This window comes from Lipotes vexillifer, unplaced genomic scaffold (assembly GCF_000442215.2).
Source record: "Lipotes vexillifer unplaced genomic scaffold, Lipotes_vexillifer_v1.1 scaffold393, whole genome shotgun sequence".
NCBI classification, from domain to species: Eukaryota; Metazoa; Chordata; class Mammalia; order Artiodactyla; family Lipotidae; genus Lipotes; species Lipotes vexillifer.
The window spans coordinates 2,617,262-2,642,666 of NW_006774564.1; the positions used below are offsets into that span (position 1 = coordinate 2,617,262).

At 36.3% G+C, this 25,405-nt stretch overlaps 1 protein-coding gene across 3 annotated transcripts in view; it reads left to right on the forward strand.

Annotated features, from left to right (window-relative positions):
- Positions 1 to 25,405, forward strand: part of WDR47 (WD repeat domain 47) — a 57,496-nt gene that overhangs the window by 8,618 nt on the left and 23,473 nt on the right. The window contains exons 1-6 of one of the 3 annotated variants that reach the window (XM_007449332.1): positions 8,905 to 9,062; positions 11,929 to 12,012; positions 15,806 to 15,911; positions 17,466 to 18,268; positions 18,623 to 18,625; positions 22,740 to 22,863. In XM_007449332.1, coding sequence (XP_007449394.1) covers positions 8,905 to 9,062; positions 11,929 to 12,012; positions 15,806 to 15,911; positions 17,466 to 18,268; positions 18,623 to 18,625; positions 22,740 to 22,863 — 1,278 coding nt within the window. Of the gene's footprint in view, positions 1 to 8,895; positions 9,063 to 11,928; positions 12,013 to 15,805; positions 15,912 to 17,465; positions 18,269 to 18,622; positions 18,626 to 22,739; positions 22,864 to 25,405 lie in introns of those variants that run through there. The other 2 variants (XM_007449333.1, XM_007449331.1) reach the window with 2 other exon arrangements.

A 25,405-nucleotide genomic window follows, 5' to 3' on the forward strand; every position in this document is an offset into this window, starting at 1 on the left:
AAAAAAAAAAAAAAAAAAAAAAAAAAAAGTCTGGTTAAATTGTTATTAATGTAGGCTTCTAGCTTGTTTACCCACCCTATTAACATTGTTTAATAGAAAAATAATTTGAAGAATCATAGAACTATGGACCTCTGTTGGAATAATTTTTATATATTATTTCAGTAAAATGAAGGTTTTTCATTTTGGCATATTTAGATGACTATCCACTTTATGTTTTTCCTTGCTTTTGTAAAGTATTGATGCCCTTCCTTTTCTTGGGAATCAGTGTGATACAGTAGGAAGAGCTTTAGAATCTGGTCAACTTATGGTTCCAATCTTGTTCTAGGGTTTTAACCTTTGTCTACTGTATTTTCTTCCTTCCTTCCTTCCTTCCTTCTGTCCCTTCCTATTTCTATCTCTCTTTGCCTCTCCTCTATGTCTCTTATTTCTTTTACTCTTCCACAGCTGGAAATTCTAATTTTTATTGTTACAAAGCTTAGGATATGAATTGGGGAGGAGGAGGCAATTTCTTGCCTGACTGTCAAGGTAAGGCAGCCCAGATGTTTAAGGAACTAATGAAAAATTGATCTAAAAGTTAATCTAAATATATATGTTTTTTCCTTCTCTTTGCCCCTTTGTTTTGTTACACAATTAAATAGGTTCCCTCAGGTACTTTTAAGAGATTTCCTGGATGGTGTTGACAGGGATGTTGATATCAGGATTTATGTCCTGACACACTTCTGAAAGAAGTATTCAGCTGCTAGTGAGATGTTCAGCCTTAATATAAATACTGGGCTAATTTTTTAACCTTACAAAGCTTAGTATCTTCATCTGTAAAATGGGGATGAAATTGCCAATCTTGTAAGATTGTTATAAAGATCAATTAAACAATATAAATAAAGATCCTAGAATAGTTTTTGTACCCAATAGTTTTTGCATTGTAAATGTAGCAGTTGATCCTATCTTTGGGATTCTATTCTACCTGGTACCTTGATGTAGAAGAGAACTTTTGAGATCTAATTCTATAATTTTTTTCATTTTCACAGTTTTTCCTGTGTAAAACTAAAAATTTTATTTATATAAGAAATGTATGTATAAATGTACAAGTAATGCATGAATATATATTGGTTGTAAACCATTCAGATAATACAAACGATAAAGAGTAAAAAAAACCTCCCTTCAACCCCTTTCCCTTCCTAGTTCCCCACCCTCTATCCAATCTCATTCCTCTCTTCAGAGGTAACCACTCTGAACAGTTTAAGTATCCCTCCAGTCCTCTCTTTGTCATTTATTTAGACACAGAGATATTATGCCCTCCCTTTTAAAAAAGATAAATTGGCCTATTTATATTCATCCATTCAACAAATATTTATTGATAGCTGTATTGTTCTGTGATGTGCCTTTTTATTGTTAAGGTACAGTACATCTACATCACTGCATTAGTATTCTATAATGTGAATTTACCATAATTTAACAATTCTCCTATTGATGAGAGCTCAGTTTGTTTCTAGTTTTTCTCTATTACGAGCAAATCTTAAGGAACATCTTTGTATATGTATCTTTATATATATTTGCAAGTATTTTTGCAGAATAGATTCCTAGAAATAGAATTGGAATTGGTGAGTCAAAGAGTATATACATTTAAAATTTTCATAGATGAAAATTTCATGCTGTCAAATTCTCTTTCAAAACGTCTGTCCTAGAACTTCGCTGTTGGCACAGTGGTTAAGAATCTGCCTGCAAGTGCAGGGGACATGGGTTTAATCCCTGGTCTGGGAAGATCCCACATGCCAACAAGCAACTAAGCCCGTGTGCCACAACTACTGAGCCTGTGCTCTAGAGGCTGCGAGCCATAACTGCTGAGCCTGCACGCCCCAACTGCTGAGCCTGCGTGCTGCAACTACTGAAGCCTATGTGCCTAGAGCCTGTGCTCTGCAATAAGAGAAGCCACGGCAATGAGAAGCCTTCACCACAATGAAGTGTAGCCCGCTCGCCGCAACTAGAGAAACCCTGTGTGCAGCAACAAAGACCCAACACAGGCAAAAAAAAAAAAAAAAGAAAAAAAAAGTCCCAATTTATATTCTTAACACAGCATATGAAGGGACATTTACACTCTTGCCAACACTATATATTATCAGGTCTTTTAAATTTTTCCATAAATGGTATCTTTAATATTACTAGTGAAGTTGAACATCTCTCATAAATTCTTTGGTTATTTGTAGTTCTGTGAATTGTCTGGATTTTTTGCTTATTGTTCAACTGGAATTTTGGGGGAGATATTGATTTGAAGATGCTATTTTTATGTTCTAGATGGTAATCACTTAGCTGTTTATATGTATTGCATTTGGTCCTTGTTTGTCCCTTGTCTTTTAACTTTATGGCAACTTCTGTTAAATGGAAGATTTACATTTTACATTTTTAGTGCCAAATTTAGCAATTTTTAAATTTATCTTTTCTGTTTTTTTAAAAAATAAATTTATTTATTTATTTTTATTTTTGGCTGTTTTGGGTCTTTGTTGCTGCGCGTGGGCTTTGTCTAGTTGCCACGAGCAGGGGCTACTCTTCGTTGTGGTGCACAGGCTTCTCATTGTGGTGGCTTCTCTCATTGTGGAGCGCAGGCTCTAGGCGGGCAGGCTCAGTAGTTGTGGCACATGGGCGTAGTTGCTCTGCGGCATGTGGGATCTTCCCGGACCGGGGCTCGAACCCGTATGTTTCCCCTGGATTGGCAGGCGGATTCTTAACCACTGCGCCACCAGGGAAGTCCACCTTTTCTGGTTTTTATGTGACTCAATTACACATCCTGTGTCTGCTTATTTTGTACATTTTTAGTACTTTAGTAATTAAATATGTTTTTAAAATACTTGTGGGTTTGAGTATGCAAATAATTCAAATACTTTAATCTCATAAAGAAAGATTGAAATAATATTTGAATCCGATCTGAGAAGAGGTCTCAGGTTATAAAAGAAATACAAATCACACTGAAATGTTATTTCTTCATTATATACATAATGAATACATTATATTCATTATATTTCTAGTTCTTTCCAGTTTTTTGCAATTGGAAATTCATTATTTATGTTTCATGTATAATATTCCAGTTTTTTGGAATAGGTAATAATTGTACATGGTACAAAATTGACAAGATACAAAAGGGTATATAGTGAAAAATCTTCCATTTCTATTCTTTATTGTCCAGTTTTCCCTCTTGGAGGCAGCCATTTTTATCAATTTCTTGTGTCTTTTTCCAGAGATATTTTATGCATATACACAACATATTATGTTAATTGATTCTTTTCTTTTTATAGCTATATAAAACTGCACCTGCTTTAAACATAATTTGTTCTTCACACCAAAAATCATTCACAGTTCCAGAAGGTAAATTAAAATAATTGATGAATAGAGAACAGCTGTCAACAGTAAGAAGGGACACATGCTGCATCCATGTTAGCCGATTAGCAGACGTGACAGAGCCTTGCAGTTAGAAGGGCTTTTCTTTTGTTTGTTTACTTAAATGATCTAAAACAAGTCTATTTTCTTTCTTCTTATTAAACTGACCTAAGGATCAGAGACTTCTGATTATTCCAGACTTGCTATTTCCCCCTAAGAATATATACTTCCTGTTACTGAAATGTGAGTTAAAACAAATTATAAAAGTTGAAGGGAAATCATAGAAATTAGCCAAACTAACCCTCTTATTTTATGTATGAAGAAACTGAGGCCTATAGAAATTGTGACTTGCAATGTCACATTTATATTCCTGAAGGATCAGACATTTACAATTAAATGATCTGGCAGCAACATAAGTTTTTGGAATGCTATTTTATTAAAGAGATACCTAGCAAGTTTTTTCTCACTCTTTTTTTCTTTCTTTTTTTAAGGAAAAAGTGCCATAGTCTTATGTTGCAGTTTGATATTTTATGAAAAAGCTTCATAGTACTTCATTTCCTTATCTGCATTTTTGCCTGTAAACTGGAATGGTAAAGGACTACTGTTCAGCGTTAGGCACTCTGTAATTCTTGGAAGGTTAAAGAAAGTGGTGTTTATTGTTTAGGATGGAGATGGGGATTAATGGAGCCTTTTTATACACTTTTTTCTTGATTATAAAATATGTAGTGGCTGTGCCTTAATTCCCTTATCTTATGCTTCTGAATCATTCTCAGCCTTATGCTTCTGAATCATTCTTAGCTTTGTGCATTTTTCTTCCTTTCTAATCTGTATTATAAGTAAGTAGAAGAAGAACCTCATTGCGAAGGAACATTTAAATATCTATTTATATTTGGCTAGAAAGCTACCACTGATACATTTTTCATGAAACTTTTTCCGTATCTATGTATGGAAATATACATAGAAGTCAATATATTTCTATTACCATTCTTTTTTTTCTTATCTGTTGTTAACATTTTACCTTTAATCTTAGATTTCTAAAAATAATTTTATTTCTTGCCCTCTAATACATTCTTCTAATCTTGATTCACTAAGACAGTAATCAGCAGGAGTCCATATAGAGATGCCATCTGGAATTTAGTTTCTGTAGGTGCTAATTGTATATTAGTACTAAAATACCACTTTCCAGCTGGTTTCCAGATATATTTATTTTTAAAGAAAACTCTTGTTTCCTTATGTCACTTAGTCCAGATATTGAATATAAATAAACATTTATTTCTTAAAGGAAAATTCATAGCGTTCATGCTTCTGTGATTTTTTTTTACAGTAAATCTATCATTTAATATGGAAATACTGAAACACTCTGATTCCTCCTCCCCCATTTTGTTTTCTGTTTTCAGTGGAATACACTTTATTGTTGGTCCTATATAAATTGTGCCTGATGAGCAATTGTTCACATGTACCATGGGCTGGCAGGTCTACCTAAGATGTTATCAAGGCTGACTTTGGCTAAATAGTCAGATTAAAGGGCCAGAGCTTTATCCTTTTGAATGGCTTCTTTTTTTTTTGGCTGCATCACGTGGCTTGTGGGATCTTAGTTCCCTGACCAGGGATCTAACCATGCCTTCGGCAGTGAAAGCACAGTGTCCTAACCACTGGACCGCCAGGGAATTCCCTTGAATAGCTGTTAGAACAGTTACAAACAAAAGCATCTACTCTGTACTTTTTAAGAGACATTTCTTCATTGATTTTTTTGCTTCTTAAGTTAATAAGTGTTAATTTATAACACCTATTATATGCTGTACGTCTGATTAAAAAATAATTTTAGTGGTTCCTAAGCTAGTTAAATCTTACTTTGGATTTGTAAAGTAAAGTAAAGTAAATTTGTAAAGTAAAGTAAAAGCTAGTTAAATCTTACTTTGGATTTGTAAAGTAAAGTAAATCTTACTTTGGATTTGTAAAAATTTTTTGCTAATTCAGAGGATCCCTGAGAGGGAGGGGAAGAGGGATTTATTATTGAATTCTACTCCTCTGAATTAGCAAAAAGTTCTAGCTTTGTAGTGATTAATAGTTTAAGGAGATTAAAGAATGTTCATGAATCATGCTTTTATGTTATGTTTAAAAATATATACATAAAAATATATACATATCTAATTTCTAAATTATATAGCTAGGATTTTGGGAGCCTCTACAAATGTTTCAGTAACACAGGGTGGGTTACAAAAGAATAATTCTAAGATACAGCTAGCAAGTTTTTTCTCACTCTTTTTTTCTTTCTTTTTTTAAGGAAAAAGTGCCATAGTGCAAGGCTCTGTGTCTATGTTTTATGTTGTATCTAGCAACAGTAAAGTTTATAAGAGTTAAAATTCTGGGTTGGGTGATTAAAATATCATACTTTTCTACTGGGAATTCTACAGTATAGAATTAAAACTTATCTTTTTAAATGAATTTTTAAAATTTTTAAAAAATTTTAATTTTTTTAAATGAATTTTTTAAAACCCTGAATAATTCTAGGGTAATTAAGATATATTTTTTGTATCTATTCAAAATCTAGATATAAAGTCAGTGTAAAATATGTATCTGTAAGAATATACTACTTCTTTTTCTCTTAGGCTTTATTAATCAGAAATGATGGCAGCATGAAACTTGTGAGACTATTGCCATAGATTCGTAGTAACTCCAGAGTTACTTAGTATTAGACTGAATGTTGAATGAGGCCTATAAAATGTTTAATATCATTGGATGTATTGAACATTAGAAAATTATAGTCTCAGTTCTGTATTAAGTTGTGTGATTGGTATCTGGTGATTTAAGTGAAGTGCCCTCTAAGATTCGAGGGGAGTTTACAGTTATTTTTCTGAGAGTTAAATTAGCAAAAGCCATTCTTTTCTAGTAAGAATTATCTGAAGATTTGGGGAATGCTAAAATTGCTAATCTCAGAGACACAGTTCTGAAATATGATCAGAATTTATTGAATGGAAATATCATTAACTTTATTGTACAAAGTCTTTTGGACAAAGTCTATGAACAGAAGGGTGGTCAGCTCAGAAGACAGCAAAGGGAAACCCAAAGCATGAGGAATTGGGTGGCTGGCCTGTTGGGGGAGAGAGATTTGTGAGTTGTCTGTTTCCTGAGGTAGGCATGTCCTTATTGTGGAGATGGATGTATGAGATTAGCTTAGTCTGATGTCATTGAATATTTGAATCATAATTATTTTTCCATGCTCTGTCCCTTGTTTACTCTATCACCTTCTCCACCTAAGAGAGAAAATGTATTCATCTGATGAACATTCTAGTCTGCTAGATGTTTGTACTTCTCATTATGAAGAAATAAATTGTCAAAATAGTAGACAAAAAATAAACCCATGTGCATACATGCATATGTTTATATTTCTGTGAATTTGGTTAAAGATAGGTCCTGTGAGAAGATAATTGGTCCTGTGAGAAAGATACGTTTACAGTCTGTTTCATCTGATGAGGTTTGTTTGCAGCTAGTCTGCTTAGCTTGGTAGTCTTTTGTACTGCTCTGAGCGTGAACATTTGAAAACTGCAGCAACTTAGGCCATTTAACTTGTGTGGCCTCATCTTTAAAATGAGAATGTTGATCTAATGATCTTCAGAATTCCTCCTAGTTCTAATTCCTGATGAATTAACCTGTGTGCTCAATTGTATCACTGCAGACATACGGGTGAGAGAAGGGATTTGAGAGAGCTGAAATATCACTGATGTTTAGGTTGGTAGTACCAATATGACTTAAAGTTGCACATTTTAACCAACCTTGTTTTGTTTGGTTCCAAAGTATAGGGTACAACATTTTACTTGTTGCTGCTACACTCTATAAGTTTCTTAAGGACAGAGCCAATGTGTCCTGACTACAGGACAGTGTTTATCACAGAGAAAAGACAATTAAGTGCTTATTGAATTAGTGTGTAGGGCATAGCTAAACATGGTTTGGTTATTAGAGACTTTTTAAAATATTCTTTATTATGGCAAATTTTAAACGTATGTAGGAGTAGACAGAATAATATTGTCTTAGTTCATTTGGGGTGCTATAACAGAATACCATAGACTAGGTGGTTTACTTATAGCATTAATTTATTGCTCACAGTTCTGCCATAGATGCTGGAAGTCTGAGATAAGGGTGCTACCACAGTTTCGTTCTGGTGAGAGCCCTCTTCCCGGTTGCAGACTGCTGAGTTCACATTTTATCCTCACGGAGAGGGTCGAACTAGCTTTCTGGGGTCTCTTATTTTTGATGATGATGATGATGATGATGATAATTTTTTTAGGAAGGGCCGCGAGCGGCTGGGAACCCCGGCCCACCCCCTGCGCCGAGGGTGATGGAGGACCCAGACACAGATGCGTTCGGCGGCACCCGCGTGCCGCCGCCCTTCCGGCCCCCACGGCCCCCAGGGAAAGGGGCCCACGGGGCCGCCCTGCGACGTCCCCCGCCTCTCGGTCCGCACCCGCCTCCCCCTTTCCTCGTCCAGCCCGTGGGCGAGGCCCACGGCGGGGTGGGGAGGAGGTGCGGCGCGCCGAGGTCCCCTGACCTCTCGCCTCCGTTTCCTCCGGCGGGACGGGGGCCTCCCTCGACCGACCGGCGCTGGCCGGTCTGGGAACATGCGCGCCGAGACCCGCCGCCGCTCCCATCGCGCAGACGGTGGGCAGCCGCCGAGGGTGGGCCGAGGACGCCGCCCGCGGGGTGCTGGGTGGGGGAGTCCGGAGAGCGAGGGAGGGAGGAAGGAAGAAACGGACGCCGAGCACCCCCGGGCCCCGCCGCCGCCACCGTGGCGGCGGCGGGAGCGACAAACCCTTGTGTCGAGGGCTGACTTTCAATAGAAAGCAGGGTATGATTATTATTAAAATTGTTTTTTTTATTTGGCCAAGCCGCGCGGCATGTGGGATCTTAGTTCCCCGACCCAGGGATCCAACCTGTGCCCCCTGCAGTGGAAGCACAGCGTCTTAACCACTGGACTGCTAGGGAAGTCCCTGTGGTCTTTTGTATAAGGGCACTAATCCCAATCATGAGGGCTCTGCCCTCATTACCTATTCACCTCCCAAAGCCCCCACCTCCTAATACCATCACTTTAGGGGTTAGGATTTCAACATATGAATTTTGGGAGGACACCAACATTTAGACCATAGCAAATATAATGAACCTCCATTTACCCATTATCCTACTTTAATGGTCGTGATTATTGTTTTATCTTTACTTCCTCCCACATGCTGCTTCTTGTATTATTTTGAAGCAAATCACAAACTTCATATCAATCTGTAATTCCATTGTGTTTCTCTCAAAGATAAGGACTTAAAATCATAGCCATTCCTATATCACACCTTAAAGAATGACTTGGTTTTGACAAATATTACATTAGTTTCACTTAGAATAACTCTATTAAATACTTCCAAGAAACTTGTTATGTGTTTTCAGATAGTTAAATACTTCCAAGAAACTTGTTATGTGTTTTCAGATAGTTAATAATGCTTAAAAATAATAGAACTAATTTTTGTTTTTGTTTTGTTTAATATTTAGGTTATCAACATGACGGCTGAAGAAACAGTGAATGTAAAAGAGGTTGAAATCATTAAGCTAATTTTAGACTTCTTGAATTCAAAGAAGCTTCACATTAGTATGTTGGCCCTTGAGAAGGAAAGTGGAGTCATAAATGGCCTATTTTCAGATGATATGCTTTTCCTGAGGTATGATTTCATTAGCACTGTGAGGTTTGTAGCTCATTCCAAGAAATGCTAAGTATTAATAAGATAATAGGTACAGTATGGATAGACCTTTGTAATTATGAAAAGACAAAGTATAGTTTTTTAAATGTTTATTTTTATAAAGAACGTTTACAAAACAAAGTTTTCTGTCGAATGTTTTCAGGAGTAAGATCCAGAGATTCATTAAAAAGAGTCACAACTCTATTGTGTTTGTGGCATCATCATAAAAAATATTTGATTAAGAAATCAGAGACTCTGTAAAGTTAAAAAAATATTTCTGAAATACCTTTTTTTATGCTATAGAAGTAAAACATACCCGTTATATAAAATATTCTTTGTAGAAAATATAGAAAAATAAAGAAGAAAAATCAGCCCACCATCCACACATACTACTGATAATTTTCTGTGCATATTGAAAAAAAAAACAATTCTGTCTCATTTAGAATTTTGTATCCTGCTTTATCCATTAACATTATAAGAATTCTCTATGTGATTACAAATGTATGCTTTGAAAATTTTCGATTTACTTAATTTCCTAATGATTCCCCTATTTTTAGACAATTAAATTGCAATTTTTCTTAAATGCATGCTCTACTGAGCATCTTTCATACATGTGACTATTTCTGTATCTTGAATTATTTCCTTAAAACAAAATTCTTGGAAGTGGAATTACAGAGCAAAAGGGAGTTAACATGTTTGCCAAAATGGAAAGCTAAATATATCCTTCCTTGAATTGGATTGAAAAAGAAAAACCCAAATTTCCAGGCAGAAATGTATTCTGTGCTTATGTGATACCAAATGTCCTTGATAAGGAGTACAGATTCTTGGATATGTAGCATTTTGTGACTAGGAAAGCCTTAAGAAATGAAATGTTTCTAACTCATGAAGAAGGAGCTTTTTAAAAAGCTTTATTATATTAGGAGAGTTTATTTAAACTCATTGCACTTCCCTGTATTAGACATTATGAATGACATTCAGCCCCAGGGAGCTTAGTCAACGATATAGTCAGGAACCAGTACTGAGGCAGTATTCTTTGGGCTCTGTCATTGCTACTTCTGGAATTTAGCGGTGGCTCTCAGATATCCCCCTGCAGAAACCTGATGGTTTGTTATGAAGTTTTACTGGTCTTAGGTGAAATTACAGGATAGTAAGTTTTTCATTAAACTAAATGTATTCATCTTAAAGGGCTGCCGGCCTTTGAAATTGTGTCCTTCTTACTTCTGAAATATTAAAATGTCCCCTTAGGGCTTCCCTGGTGGTGCAGTGGTTAAAAATCCGCCTGCCAATGCAGGGGACATGGGTTCCAGCCCTGGTCCGGGAAGATCCCACATGCTGCGGAACAACTAAGCCCGTGCGCCACAACTACTGAGCCCGCGCTCCAGAGCCCGTGAGCCACAACTCCTGAAGCCCATGAGCTTAGAGCCCGTGCTCTGCAACAAGAGAAGCCACCTCAATGAGAAGCCCGTGCACCGCAACACCGTAACTAGAGAAAGCCTGTGCACAGCTACAAAGACACAATGCAGCCAAAAATAAATAAATAAAATAAATAAATTTTAAAAAACCTTTAAAAAACAAAATAAAATAAAATGTCCCTTTATAAAATGATTATGATACATATTGTGATTGCTTTTTATTAATATTCATTCTTTGTCGAATCAAAAGTTGGCAATCCTTTGTAGATCTTCCTGACTATTTTTGTTTTTTCGGTTTAAATCTTTAATGCACCGGCTGGCTGGGCAGTGGCAGCGGGGGTGTGGCTGGGGAGGCTGCGACTGGAGCACTGGGGAGCAGTGCCCAGTCCGCTTGACAGACAGCTCATCAGGCCCCACAGAGGCTCCAGCTTCTGCTCCCGAGGGTGCGCTGAGCTCCGCTCCCTCCACCACATGCGCAGCCAGGGGAAAAAGTAGAAACAGCCCTAGTAGATCTCCTCAGCCTCCAGCGCTACCTTGTTATCTCCTCAATCCCGACATGTCCTGGGTTCGGAATGTCTCCTGGAGGGGTGCTGAGGGGTCGGCGCAGCCTAAATGCCCACCCTCCCTGGCTCCACCCTGGAAAACTTCCTGCCTATTTTTAAATTTTCTGTTCTAAAAAAGCATAAATAGGGAAATTACTTTTATAAAAGAAGAACAGTAATCTGAATGCCTTATAACTTTTAGAAGTTCCCGTAGACTACTTAAGTAGGATGAAATATGATATTATTCATTACTATTTTCATTCTCAGACTATAAACTCTAGTGTTAAATGCCTCAAAGATGTTGAATTCACAGTTTAGAGCAGGGTTTTCAACCTCAGTACTGTTAACATTTTGGGCCAGATGGTTCTTTGTTGTGTGAGTGTGGGGGTTTTCCTGTGCATTGTAGGGTGTTTAGCAGCACTTCTGACCTATACCCTGAAGATGCCAGTCGCACCCTAGTTGTGACAACCAAAAATGTCCCCAGACAGTGCCAGATTTCTCCAGGGGGCAAAACTGCATCCAGTTGAGAACCAGTGACTTAGTGAGACTGGAACATACCAACACACTGGCCCCTAAATAACACAGAATAACTTTAAACTATAAGATTAGTGGGGAAATAAAGAAACTTTTAGACTTAGTTCAATGTTTTTACATAGGTAAAAAAAAAAAACATATTTTAGAATGAGGAATGGGTTCAGATTCACAAATTCTTCTCATATAGCATATGTTGTTACACATAAGTTGTGAGGAAGTTTATTATGGTGGTTGAGAAACCAAGTAAAGTGTTATTATCATTACCTGCTTTGTGAAGTTCTAATGCTATCTTGTCATCTCTTCTGCTTTTAATTAGTGTAACACAAATTTGATAGCATGTGTGGATTTTTCTTTATATAGGCAGCTAATCCTTGATGGTCAATGGGATGAAGTTCTTCAGTTCATTCAGCCTCTAGAATGTATGGAAAAATTTGACAAAAAAAGGTAAGATTTCATTTGAATTTTTTAGTGTCTTATCATTGGTCGAAGTTGAGCAAAACAAAACAATAAACAAAAATTTAAAAACAAGACTTTTAGCTTTCCTAGAAAATAGTACACTCAATCCCATTGAGTTGGAGAACTTCTAGAGGACAGCTTGCGTGTACTTCAATTAGTTGAACATCTGATATATAAACCCCTTAGTCAACAGTGTCTATATATAAAACATCACAAGGGCCATGTCTGAAGCAGTTGTTTCTTCATGATAGTACAAAGAATTTAAAGATGTCATTCCATTGTTTCCTGCCTTCAAGATTTTCTTCTTGTCATTAGTTTTCAGCAGTTTGATTTTGATGTGCCTAAGTGTGATTTATTTGTATTTTTTCCTGCTTGGGGTTTGCTGAGCTTTTTGGATCTACAAGTTATGTCTTTCATCAGGGCTGGGAAGTTTTTGGCAGTTATATCTTCAAAAATTTTTTCTGCCCCTTTTTCTTCTTCTAAGTATACAATATTAGACAGATTGATATTGTTCCACAGTTTTGAGGCTTTGTTCCTTTTTTAAAAAAAACATTTTTTCTGTGTATTCTTCAGTCTGGATTATTTCTGTTGATTTACCTTCAATATTTATTGACACTTTCTTGAGTTATTAGCAATCTGCTCATAAACAATGAATTTTTCATTTCAGATATTGTACTTTTTGGTTGCAGAATTTACTTTTATTTACAATTTTTCTCTGAGATATTCCTATCTGTTTGTTCATTGTGACTGTACTTCCCAGTAAGCCCTTGAACATATTTTTAGTAACTGCTTGTTCACTAATAGTCCTTATTTGCTAATTCCAACTTTTAGGTTATATCAGGCTCAGTTTCTATTGATTGCATTTTCTCTTAACTATGAGTCACTTTTTTTTCATGTCCAGTCATTTTTTAATGTATTTCGCACATTGGGATTCATTGTTGAAACTCTGGATTTCTGTTATCTTCCTTTGGAAGTTGATTTTTATTCATGCAGGGAGTTTACTTTGTTGTACTTCAGATTGCAAACTCTGTCCCTCACCTAGTGGACACCAGATGAAATCTCTGCTCAGTTATTTAGCCTTCAATCTGTTGCTTTCCCTGGGCTCTTTGGAGTCTCCCTTGCATCTTCAGTTTTAGGGATGACCAAGGATTTAGGCACAGTTTATACAGTAGATTTTGGTGTATTTTTCATTGTGGTTTCCTCATGTTTTGGAAAAAAATGAAACCTGCCCACCACTTTTCAGCTGTTCTGGCAGCCAAACTTCTCCAAAGCCTGACTTCTCCAAAGCCTGTAAAACTGCAGCTTTCTGCCTGAGTTCTAGCTCTCACACTGTGTGGACTGGGGAGTACCCTCAGCTGGAAGGCCTTATACCCTTCAGTCTCACACCCTAAAGTTCCCTTTTTCAAGGATTGACTTCCCTCTAGTTATGCCAGCTTTTTTTTTTTTCTTCAGTGCTTTCAAATATTTTTTGTATTTAATCTAGGGTTTAATTGTTATTTGCAGAAAGGTTAGCCAGGTACAAGTTACTCCACCATTATCAGAAGTGGAACCTCATATTAGTTTCTGATTCTCCATAAACCATGCTATTTGATACCTCTTTGCTTTATTTATTTATTTAATTATTTTATTTTTTTTGTGGTACGCGGGCCTCTCACTGCTGTGGCCTCTCCTGTGGCGGAGCACAGACTCCGGATGCGCAGGCTCAGCGGCCATGGCTCATGGGCCCAGCCGCTCCGTGGCATGTGGGATCTTCCCGGACCGGGGCATGAACCCATGTCCCCTGCATCGGCAGGCAGACTCTCAACCACTGCGCCACCAGGGAAGCGCCCCCTCTTTGCTTTTATACATTCTTCATTTATCTGGGATACAGTTTCTTACATCATCTCCTGCCTTTACATAGCACATTCTTGATCATCTTCCAAGAGTCATTTCTTGTAAGACCCTCACTATTTCTGGTAGACCTGGTTTCATACTCCTTTGAAATCTTGCTGAATCCTATACATATTTCATGCAATTTATTAGATGACCCTCTTCTTTTTTAAAAAAATTGAAGTATAGTTGATTTATAATATTGTGTTAGTTTCAGGTATACAGCATAGTGTTTCAGTATTTTTGCAGATTATATTCCATTATAGGTTATTACAAGATATTGGGCATAATTCTCCGTGCTATACAGTTAATCCTTGTTGCTTACCTATTTTATGTATAGTAGTTTGCCTTTGTTAATCTCATACCCCTAACTTATCCCTCCCCACCCCCCACCCCCCATTTTGGTAACCACAAGTTTGTTTTCTGTGTCTGTGACTGTTTCTGTTTTGTATATATATTCATTTGTATTATTTTTTAGATTCTACATGTGTTATCATATAGTATTTGTCTTTCTTTGTCTGACTTATTTCAGTAAGCACAATATTCTCTAGGTTCATCCATGTTTTTGCAGATGGCAATATTTCATTCTTTTTCTGCTTGCTTGTGTGACTTTTAAAAAATTTTTTATTGAAGTATAGTTGATTTACAATGTTGTGTTAGTTTCTGCTATACAGCAAAGTGATTCAGTTATACATATATCCACTCTTTTTTAGATTCTTTTCCCATGTAGGTCATCACAGAGTATTGAGTAGAGTTTCCTGTGCTATACAGTAGGTCTTTATTAGTTATTTATTTCATGTAGAGTACTGTGTATATGTCAATCCCAATCTCCCAATTTATCCCTCCTCCTCTTCCCCCCGTTAACCATAAGTTTGTTTTCCACATCTGTAACTCTATTTCTATTTTGTAAATAAGTTCATTTTGTACCACTTTTTAGATTCCACACATAAGTGATATCATATGATATTTGTCCTTTTCTGTCTGACTTACTTCACTCAGTATGGCAGTCTCTAAGTTCATCCATGTTGCTGCAAATTGCATTATTTTGTTCTTTTTTATGGCCGAGTAATAGTTCATTGTGTGTGTATGTGTGTACACATGCACGCAATGCACCACAGCTACTTAGTCCAGTCATCTGTTGATGGGTACTTGGGTTGCTTCCATTAGATGACCCTCTTCCTGAAGGCAGGGATTTTGTTTTATTGGACACATATTTGCTGTTACAACAGTGGTTGAAAGAATGACTGTGAAGTTCATTATTATTTTCTTTCAGCCCTTAGAAACACTTTTCTTTAAAGTGCTTAAGGCATTCAACATGTTTTGATTCATAGAGAAGTCACATAGACACTCCCTTCCCCTCTCTGAAAAATCCCTTTTAAAAAGTTTTAAGTCTACAGTTATCTTATGGTTTTTTAGCAATGTTCATTCCTTCCTATCCTTTCAGCTCTATTTTTATTAGACCTTTCTCATGTTTGAAAAGAAAAGAGGTCATATTTTGGGAAATAAAATATTTGTAATATAAAGGATTTTGATTTCATATTAGGTGACATTTGACATCTTCCATGAAAACTTGATTGCTTAGAATTAATATTGCAAATAGAAATCCTTCGAGTATTAAATTGTGATTACTTGCTACTGAAATTATTTTAATTATGATTTCAGTGTGATCAGCTTTGTAAAATAATTAAAGAATTTTCTGAAAGCAAAGGTACTTACAGTAACTTATAAGTACATTTGATTTATGAGACATTGGGAAATTAATTTTTTAAAGTCTTTTTTTAAAGAAATAATTAGTCTTATAAGAAAAACTTGGCCTGTTTTGCTTTAGGAACTTGAGTTTCATTTCTTGTCTTCGACATTGCTATAATTCAGATTTTAATCATTTTAATGTTTCACATTTTATTTTTCACAGGTTTCGTTATATTATCCTGAAGCAGAAGTTTTTAGAAGCTTTATGTGTTAACAACGCAATGTCAGCAGAAGATGAGCCCCAGCATGTAAGATTTTTATTCCTAAAGGTTTGCGCCACAGTCTTGTTTCAGTCATAAGTATTCTATTCACTAAAGCAAAAGATTAGTATCATGAGTTTTCAAAAGTTTTTATGAGCGGGTGTGCAGCAAGATCTGCTCTTTTGCAGAGGTAGTACTTTCAGTCTGTAGTGCTTCTGAATTTGTTCTGTGATTCAGGCAAAGATGATAAATGAGTGGCTGTCTGGTTGGAGAGTGTGTGCTCCCCTCTTGTTTAAGGTGATATAGATAGCAAAAGATGTTTGACTTGATGACTCTACATCATTGCTTCTTGTCTTATCTCAGAGGTGGATTATGTTTACTTCCTCTTTCTGTCTTTTCAGTACTTTCTTTGATCCAGAGGTGTGTTTTTTAACTCTTTTTTTTTTTTTTTTGGCTGCGCAGTGCAGCTTGTAGAATCTTAGTTCCCTGACCAGGGATTGAACCCGGGCCCTCAGCAGTGAAAGCACAGAGCCCTAACCACTGGATAGCCAGGGAATTCCCCAAAGGTGTTTTTTTAATACAATGTGCATTTTTAATAACAGTTTAGATTTAATGATATTAAATTCTTTTTGATTAGAGAGATACTTTTAAAATTAGTATTGTCGCATCCAAAACCAAAGAAACTTTTATTAAGTTCCAGTAAGTAATCATTGAAATAATAGAGAAATGTTTGCAGATAATGATGTTTAAAAGTGGAAAGAAGGACTTCCCTGGTAGTCCAGTGGTTAAGACTCCATGCTTCCACTGCAGGGGGCACGGGTTTGATCCCTGGTCGGGGAACTAAGATTCTGCGTGCTGCATGTGTGGCCAGAAAAAAGAAAAAAGTGGAAAGAACACTGGAATATTAGTCAATAAGAATTTTTATTCTGTCTTCGTCACTAACCAACTGAATTAAATCTGCACCCTAACTTTTCCCACAGGTAAGATATAGAAGCTGTGCTATGCAAGCTCTAAAGTTCCTTACATCATCAAAAGCTTATGATCCTAAGATAATATTCACTATACAAATTATTATAATTTGTTTTTCAGCTAAGCTTCCTTTTGTTCTGTCTTTGCACTGTTTTTGTAGAAATGAACTGTAGGTGTTCCCTTGATTTGCTTTCTTTCCCCACACACATTTGTCCTAAGGTAAGTTTGAGAATGGCTCTTTTGCTTTTTGAGTAAGCTGGAGTGATAGCAAGCTATAATAAATAATTGAATTTTGGCATGCTTCAGTTTCATTGCTAGAAAACTTAATTATCCTTACTCTTAAAAAATTATACATTTGAAAATGATAGTATTAAGTCTGAATTACAATACTTTTTTTATAGGTAAAAGTTTAATGTGCTAATAACCAAATTTTAAAATCTTTATTTTAGGAGTAAAAAACATTTTGGTTCCTGACTTGAAACTTGTTAAATAGCCCACAATTATATGAGTATTCTGTGACATGAGTTTATCCTTTTGCAATTGAACAGTTTGTGAAAGTTCGTAAAGTGTCTTTATATTTGAATAAAATACTCTCAATGTTTTCATATCTCATAGCATCTCTCTTTATAGCAATCACTTATGTTTTTCTTACAGCTGGAATTTACCATGCAAGAAGCTGTGCAATGTTTACATGCCCTAGAAGAGTACTGTCCTTCTAAAGATGATTACAGCAAGCTCTGTTTGCTTTTGACTTTGCCTCGTCTGACCAATCATGCTGAATTTAAGGACTGGAATCCCAGCACTGCACGAGTTCACTGTTTTGAAGAGGCTTGTGTCATGGTTGCAGAATTCATCCCTGCTGATAGGAAGCTAAGTGAGGCTGGTTTTAAAGCAAGTAACAATCGTTTATTTCAGCTTGTAATGAAGGGCCTACTTTATGAATGCTGTGTAGAATTTTGTCAAAGTAAAGCAACTGGAGAAGAAATTACAGAAAGTGAAGTACTACTTGGTATCGACCTTTTATGTGGTAATGGTTGTGATGATTTGGATCTGAGTTTATTGTCATGGCTTCAGAATCTCCCATCTTCGGTCTTCTCTTGTGCTTTTGAACAGAAAATGCTTAATATTCATGTTGACAAACTTCTGAAACCCACAAAAGCTGCATATGCTGATCTTTTGACTCCTCTTATCAGCAAACTTTCTCCCTATCCATCATCTCCAATGAGAAGGCCTCAATCAGCTGATGCCTATATGACCCGCTCTCTGAATCCTGCTTTAGATGGCCTCACTTGTGGACTAACCAGTCATGATAAGAGAATTTCAGACCTTGGGAACAAAACTTCTCCAATGTCACACTCCTTTGCTAACTTCCATTATCCAGGGGTACAAAACCTCAGTAGAAGTCTCATGCTTGAGAATACAGAATGTCACAGTATTTATGAAGAATCCCCTGAACGGTAAGTATTTGCTCATGAAAATTGGGAGATCTCCACAAGTGTGAGATAATCTCATTGGGGTGTGTGTGTGTGTGTGTGTGTGTGTGTGTGTTTTCTAAATGTTCAAGTCCATTTAGTTGAAAGTTAGTCTTTAAAACTTTATTTATAAGGCGTTTTAAAAATTTTGATAATTGCAGTTATCAGGGAAAACCTTTATTTTTGTATCCCGTATTATCATTTTGCTGGCTATAAAGGCAGTACATGTGCATTGAAGAAATTTTGGAAAATATGGAAGGGTAAGAGAATTAAAATCCCATACAATCTTGCACTTAGATGACCAACATTTTTCCTATGAATACATTTTTAAAAATTGAGAAGGTGCTATATATATTTTCATATAATTTGCTTTCTTCATTTGATAAATCATGACTTTTTCCCATATATATATATATTTTTTGTGTGGTATGCGGGCCTCTCACTGTTGTGGCCTCTCCCGTTGTGGAGCGCAGGCTCTGGAACCGCAGGCTCAGCGGCCATGGCTTACGGCCCCAGCCGCTCTGTGGCATGTGGGATCTTCCCGGACTGGGGCACGAACCTGTGTCCCCTGCATCAGCAGGCGGACTCTCAACCACTGCGCCACCAGGGAAGCCCCTCCCATATTTTTAAACAATTATTGAGGTCAGTGATTAATGGTGTGTGCAGTATTCCATTGTATGACTGGATCATAATTTTTCCTAGTTCCTTATTGTAAGAGAGTAGACTGTTTCCTGTAAATATTACTGTATTGAACATGTATGTATAAAAATCTCTGATTATTTCCACTTATCTTTTTTTAGTAATTCTTTATATACATACATGAGGAAATTAAGTATTAAAACTACCACTCAGTTTTTCCTTCAAACCTGGCTTGAAATAATAATTTCCTGATTAGCAGTTCTTTATTTCAAGGCTTAGGAAACTTTCTGCCTCCATTTTCCAGGAAACCCACTGGGGACACATCCTGGTTTCCTATACTCAGAGTTGATACCATGAAGTATTACTATCAACTGTACTAAGTTGATTAAAAGCACAAAAACTAAACCTAAACCTTTTACTATTCATATAGGATAGTTGGAGGCATTCTTTATTGAAGAAGGAGCACTGGACTTGGAATTTCTATTTCTAATTAACACAGGAGGAGATCTTTAGTTAAGGGTTAAGGCACAAGAATTACAGAATAAATATTTATGGAAGAATTTTCTGTTAAGTTGCTGTGAGATTGTTGGGGTGGGTGGGTGTGGATTTTCTTTAATGTTCTTTAAAGAGAGGAGAGGATTCTGGGATCAGTTAAGTGAGGGACTTCCCAAAGCCTAGGGTGACTTCCTAAGGCATCTTATTGCTCTGTATTTTATATTTGAAAGATAAAGATGATATCTAGTGATAAAAATGAATGAATATAATTTAATATAGGAGCATCCTATTATCTAAATCCTAAAGGATTAGAGAATCTTGAGCATTGGTAGAGACTATCTTAAAGTTTTCTTGGACTTTCTGATCCCCTTAGAGAAAATTCTCATTGTGTGGGATGATGGGCTTCACTTCTGGGGGAATTGCTGATATTCTTCTGAGTACATGAGATGATAGGATATTCTTGGTTGATATAATGAATAGCACATTTTGAATTGTGCATCAGTGGGATTGTCTTTATAAAGAAAAAAGACACACAAAAATCCAGCCAAATTTGACGCTACATGTGCTATTCCCTATGTAAAGAAAGTACTATAAATTGAGGAATGACTGAATAAATATGGAAAGAAGTGGAATATAAGTTATTAGACCATTATAGAATAAGCAGTGGGGTAAAACGTGACATGTCAAAAGGTAAGTAATATATGTGTTATTAGCTGAGCAGTAGTAATAACCCAGGAAACATCTGTCATGTTTCTGAAATTGCAAAACTTATGAGACAAAGCAGTGTAGAACAATGAATAGAACATGGTCTTTGGAGTCAGACTTGGGTTTGAACTGTAGCCTTGCCATTTTCTAGCTGTGTGATCTTGGGATGGTTACTCTCTGAGCCTCAATGACCTCCTCTATAAAATAGAGTGTTGACTTGAAGAGTGGTAAACATGTGCTTAGTGCTTAATAAATATAAATTTCCCCTGTTCAGGGTCCATACCCTTGGAAAGTACAGTGTGTCAAAAGGGCTACTAATAACATACTATGGGAGAGCTATTGTGCTGTTGATAAAGTATAAAAATTTACTTTGGAAAAAAGTTTTTCTGGTTTTAAAGAATATTTTAGGTGTAATTAAAAAATATTGGAAAGCTCAGTTAGATCAGTTATGTTAAAATGCAACATAAAGAGACTCCTGCTTGTGGTAATTTGAAGTCAGTATTCATTTAAAAATATTTGATTGTCTACTCTGTGCTAGCACTGTGCTGCATCCCCAGGATATGATTGAGTTACTGTGGTGAAGAAGAAGATAAAACACAGAAGAAAAGTTTATAAAAGGCTGTGTGGTATTTTGAAGGATATCTTTTCACTCAAACAGAAACCAACTCAAAATAAAAAAGGAATAAAAATCAGTTGAAATACACAGGCTGTGACTATACAATATAATGGTCTCAAAATTAAATGGCAGGAAAAAGATCTATTCTCATACATGGGCCAGCATTGGATTTGGAGTCTGAAGACCTGGATTCAAGTCCTAGCTTTATTTACTGTGTATTTTTGGGAAAATGACTTTTTTGAGTCTGTTTCTTCATGTGTGAAATGAGAGTTTTAACCTATTTTACAGGTTATTGTGCAAGTTAAATGAGATAATGCATGTGGAAGTGCTGTATAAATTGCAAAATTAAATCAAATGTTACTTTATAAAGGTTGTTTTATTCTATCTCTATACAGTTAATAACTCTTACAAATTCAATTTATGGACTAAAATGGGGCTTCCTATGGTTATTAGCAGCTTACAGCACAGTCTGATAGCTCTTCCCAGGTCTTTCTACTTCCTCCTCAGGGTGCATGTGTGTGTATGTATGTTTAGGTACTTAAGACTACTAGGCTCCTAACTAATGGTGCCTTTGTGAAGATGACTGTATAGCTTTGCTTTCCTAAACCCTAGACCTGTATTTTGATATGTCTTACATACTTCTGCCTGGAGAGGCCATTAGGAAGTCATCTCCTAATCAAATTCATTGAAGACAAAAATCACTTTACTTTTGTACTTGTTCCTATGGTGCCTTTTACTGATAGGTAATCTATGTGAATGTGGTATTTGTCATCTTTGGATAATCTTAGTTATTAAAAACTTTGAAGAGCATAACTATGAAAAGTAGAAATTGCTAGTATTTTAGAAGACTGTTAGGAACAACCTGACATAAGACATCAAGCTTACTAATTAGTATACATTAAAAATATTTGAGGACTTCCCCGGCGGTGCAGTGGTTAAGAATCCGCCTGCCAATGTTGGGGACATGGTTGAAGCTCCGGTCCGGGAAGATCCCACATGCCGTGCAGTAACTAAGCCAGTGCGCCACAACTACTGAGCCTGCGCTCTAGAGCCTATGAGCCACAACTACTGAGCCCGTGTGCCACAACTACTGAAGCCTGCGTGCCTAGAGCCTGTGCTCTGCAGCAAGAGAAGCCACTGCAGTGAGAAGCCCACACACTGCAATGAAGAGCAGCCCCCGTCCGCCACAACTAGAGAAAGCCTGCGCGTAGCAACAAAGACTCAGTGCAGCCAAAAATAAAATAAATTTTAAATAAATAAATAAAAATAATTAGTATAAAATTTTTTTTAATTTGAAAGAGGTTTGTTTAGCTTTTGTGTTAAGTGCAAATAAATCAAAGAAAGCCTTTTAATAAAATCTCAACTATTCTTAAAATTTTATTGAAATATATTAGAGGAAAGAAAATTGATGTTTGGATAACAAAATAACAGATTAAGAGTTCTTTAAGAGAGTGTAGGCCTTAGGTCATCTAACCTATTAATTAGTAGGTGAAGCTGAGCCACAGAGAATGTAAGTGATTTTCCCAAGGTCACACACATTATTTTAGATGGGAGCCCCTACCGTCCTTGCTTAATAATCCAGTGCTCTTCCATTATAAGCACATTCTATTTTAAAAAATCCCTCACATAGTGTACTTAAGAGAAGAAAGTGGGCTTCCTTGGTGGCACAGTGGTTGAGAGTCTGCCTGCTGATGCAGGGGACGCGGGTTCGTGCCCCGGTCCGGGAGGATCCACATGCAGCGGAGTGGCTGGGCCCGTGGGCCATGGCCGCTGGGCCTGCGCGTCCGGAGCCTGTGCTCCGCAGTGGGAGAGGCCGCAGCAGTGAGAGGCCTGCATACCGCAAAAAAAAAAAAAGAGAGAAGAAAGTAAAATTTTAAAATCTGTTTTTGTGCATTTGATAAACACTTAGGCTAAATATTCACTTTTTAAATTAAAATTTCTCTAACTACAATATGTGTTTCTTTACCCCTACCTCTTCCTTTTTGTTTTTTTGCCCTGAAGTGATACACCTGTTGAGGCACAGCGGCCTATCAGCAGTGAAATCCTGGGCCAGAGTTCAGTTTCAGAAAAAGAGCCTGCAAATGGAGCACAGAATTCAGGACCAGCTAAGCAAGAAAAAAATGAGGTAATATTTGCTACACCTCGAGTCTTTTAGAGTTATTCTCTTTGTAAGAAGTAATATTATTTGCTTGGGTAGAATTTAAAAAGAATTGTCTGATATTTGAGAGTAGGAGAGAGAATATCTAGATTTTCTTATTTATTAGATCATTTTCTCCCCTCTTCCTTAAGAATTTATAGTATTTTTAGTTATCACTGTATATTTTAGAGCATTTTTAATGGATGGATTTGTTAACAATTTAAAATATCACATTGCTCCTACATGTTTGAGCACTCATGCTATTGAACTTGCGTTAAATGTGGACAGCTTGTATTTTTAAGATATATGCTCTGTATTTTGCTAATTAGATTTAATGAGCAAGAAATTATGATGTTTATAATATAGAATAATACTTTATCTAAGCCTTTAGAGTTCCAGGTTATTTTTCTGTGGTGCTTTGGGAAGGAAATTGTACTGTGAAATAGGGTGTAAATTTTATCTTATATATATTATCCCCACTTATAAGGGGTGAGTAGGTAGGTTTAATAAGTTGAATAAGTTTTTTTGGTTTTGACTAAATATTTAGAATGAAGTAGAAAAATTTTTCTTAAAGGTACATATGGATATGCACAAAACAACAGAATCCCGAAATATATGAGGGAAACATTGGCAGAGCTGAAGGTAGAAATAGACAGTACTCCAATAATAGTTGGAGACATCAATACCTGACTTGCAGTAATGGATAGAACATTTAACAGAAGATCAGTAAGGATATAGAGGACTTGAACAACACTGTAAACCAACTGGACATAATAGACATCTATAGAACACTCAACAATAGTAGAATACACATTCTTCTCCAGTGCACGTGCAGTGTTCTTCAGGATAGACCATGTGTTAGGACGCAAAACAAGTCTCAGTAACTTTTAAAAGATCTGAAATCATGTAAAGTATCTCCTCTTACCACAGTGGAATGAAGCTAGAAATTGATAACAGAAGGAAAATTTTAAAATCCAAAATTTGTAAAAATTAATCAACACACTCTTAAACAACCACTGGATCAAAGAAGAAATCACAAGGGAAATTAGAAAATACTTAGAGACTAATGAAAATGAGTACAACATACCAAATATACAACAAAATTATGGAATGCAGCAAAAGCAGTGCTCAGGGAGAAATTTATAGCTGCAATTGCTTACATTAAAAAAGAAGAAAGATCTCAAATCAATAACCTAAGAGCTACGAAAAGGAAGAGCAAGCTAGACCCAAAGCTAGCAGAAGGAAGGAAATAAAGATTAGAAGAGAGAGAAATAAAATAGAGAAAAGGAAAACAACAGAGGGAGTCAACAAAACCAAAAGTTGGTTCTTTGAAAAGATCAATAAAATTGACAAGCCCTTAGTTAGACTGACAAAGAAAAAGAAAACACAAATAACTAAAATCAAAAATAAAACTATCAACCTTACAATAATGAAAAGATTATGAGTTGTAAGCCAACAAATTAAATAACTTAGATGAAATGGACAAATTCCTTAGAAACACAAATTACTAAACTGACTCAGAAAGAAATAGAAAATCTCAACAGATCTATAATGAGTAAAGAGATTGAATCAGTAATCAAAAAACTTCTCAACAAAGAAAAGACTGGGATCAGATGGCTTTACTGGTGAATTCTACAAACATTTAAGAAGCGTTAACAGTCCTCAAAATTTTCCAAAAAATATGAGGAGGAAACACTTCCTAACTCATTCTGTGAGGCCAGCATTACCCTGATAGCAAAACCAAGTGAAAATATTACAAGAAAACTACAGACCAATAGCTCTTATAAACATAGAAGCAAAAATCAACAATATACTGGTAAACCAAATCCATCAGCATATTAAAAGGATTATGCATTCTGACCAAGTGGATTGATTGCAGGATGCAAGATGGTTCAACGTAAAAAAACAATCAATCAGTTTAATATACATCACATTAATAGAATGAAGGAAAAAAAGAAACAACATGCAATCTTCTCAATTGATGCAGAAAAGACATTTGAGAAAATCAAACACTTTGCTGATAAAAGCTCTCAGAGAACTGAGAATAGAATGGAACTTCCTCAGCATGGTGAAGATCATTTATGTAACACCCAACCTAACATCATACTCAATAGTTAATGAGTAAAAGCTTTCTCCCTAAGGTCAGGAACAAAGATAAGGATGCCTGCATTCACTGCTGCTATTCAACATTTATTAGAAGTTCTAGCCAGAGCAGTTAGACCAGAAAAAGAAATAAATTGGAAAGGAAGAAGTAAAGCTATCTCTGTTCACAGATGACATGAATATTATATGTATAATCACGAATAATTCACAAGACAGCTACTAGAGCTTATAAACAGGTTCAGCAGAGTTTCCGGGTACAAGATCAACACATAAAAATCAGTTGTGTTTCTATACACTAACAATGAACAATCAGAAAAGGAAATTAAGAAAGCGATTTCAGGGCTTCCTTGGTGGTGCAGTGGTTGAGAGTCTGCCTGCCGATGCAGGGGACACGGGTTCGTGCCCTGGTCCGGGAAGATCCCACATG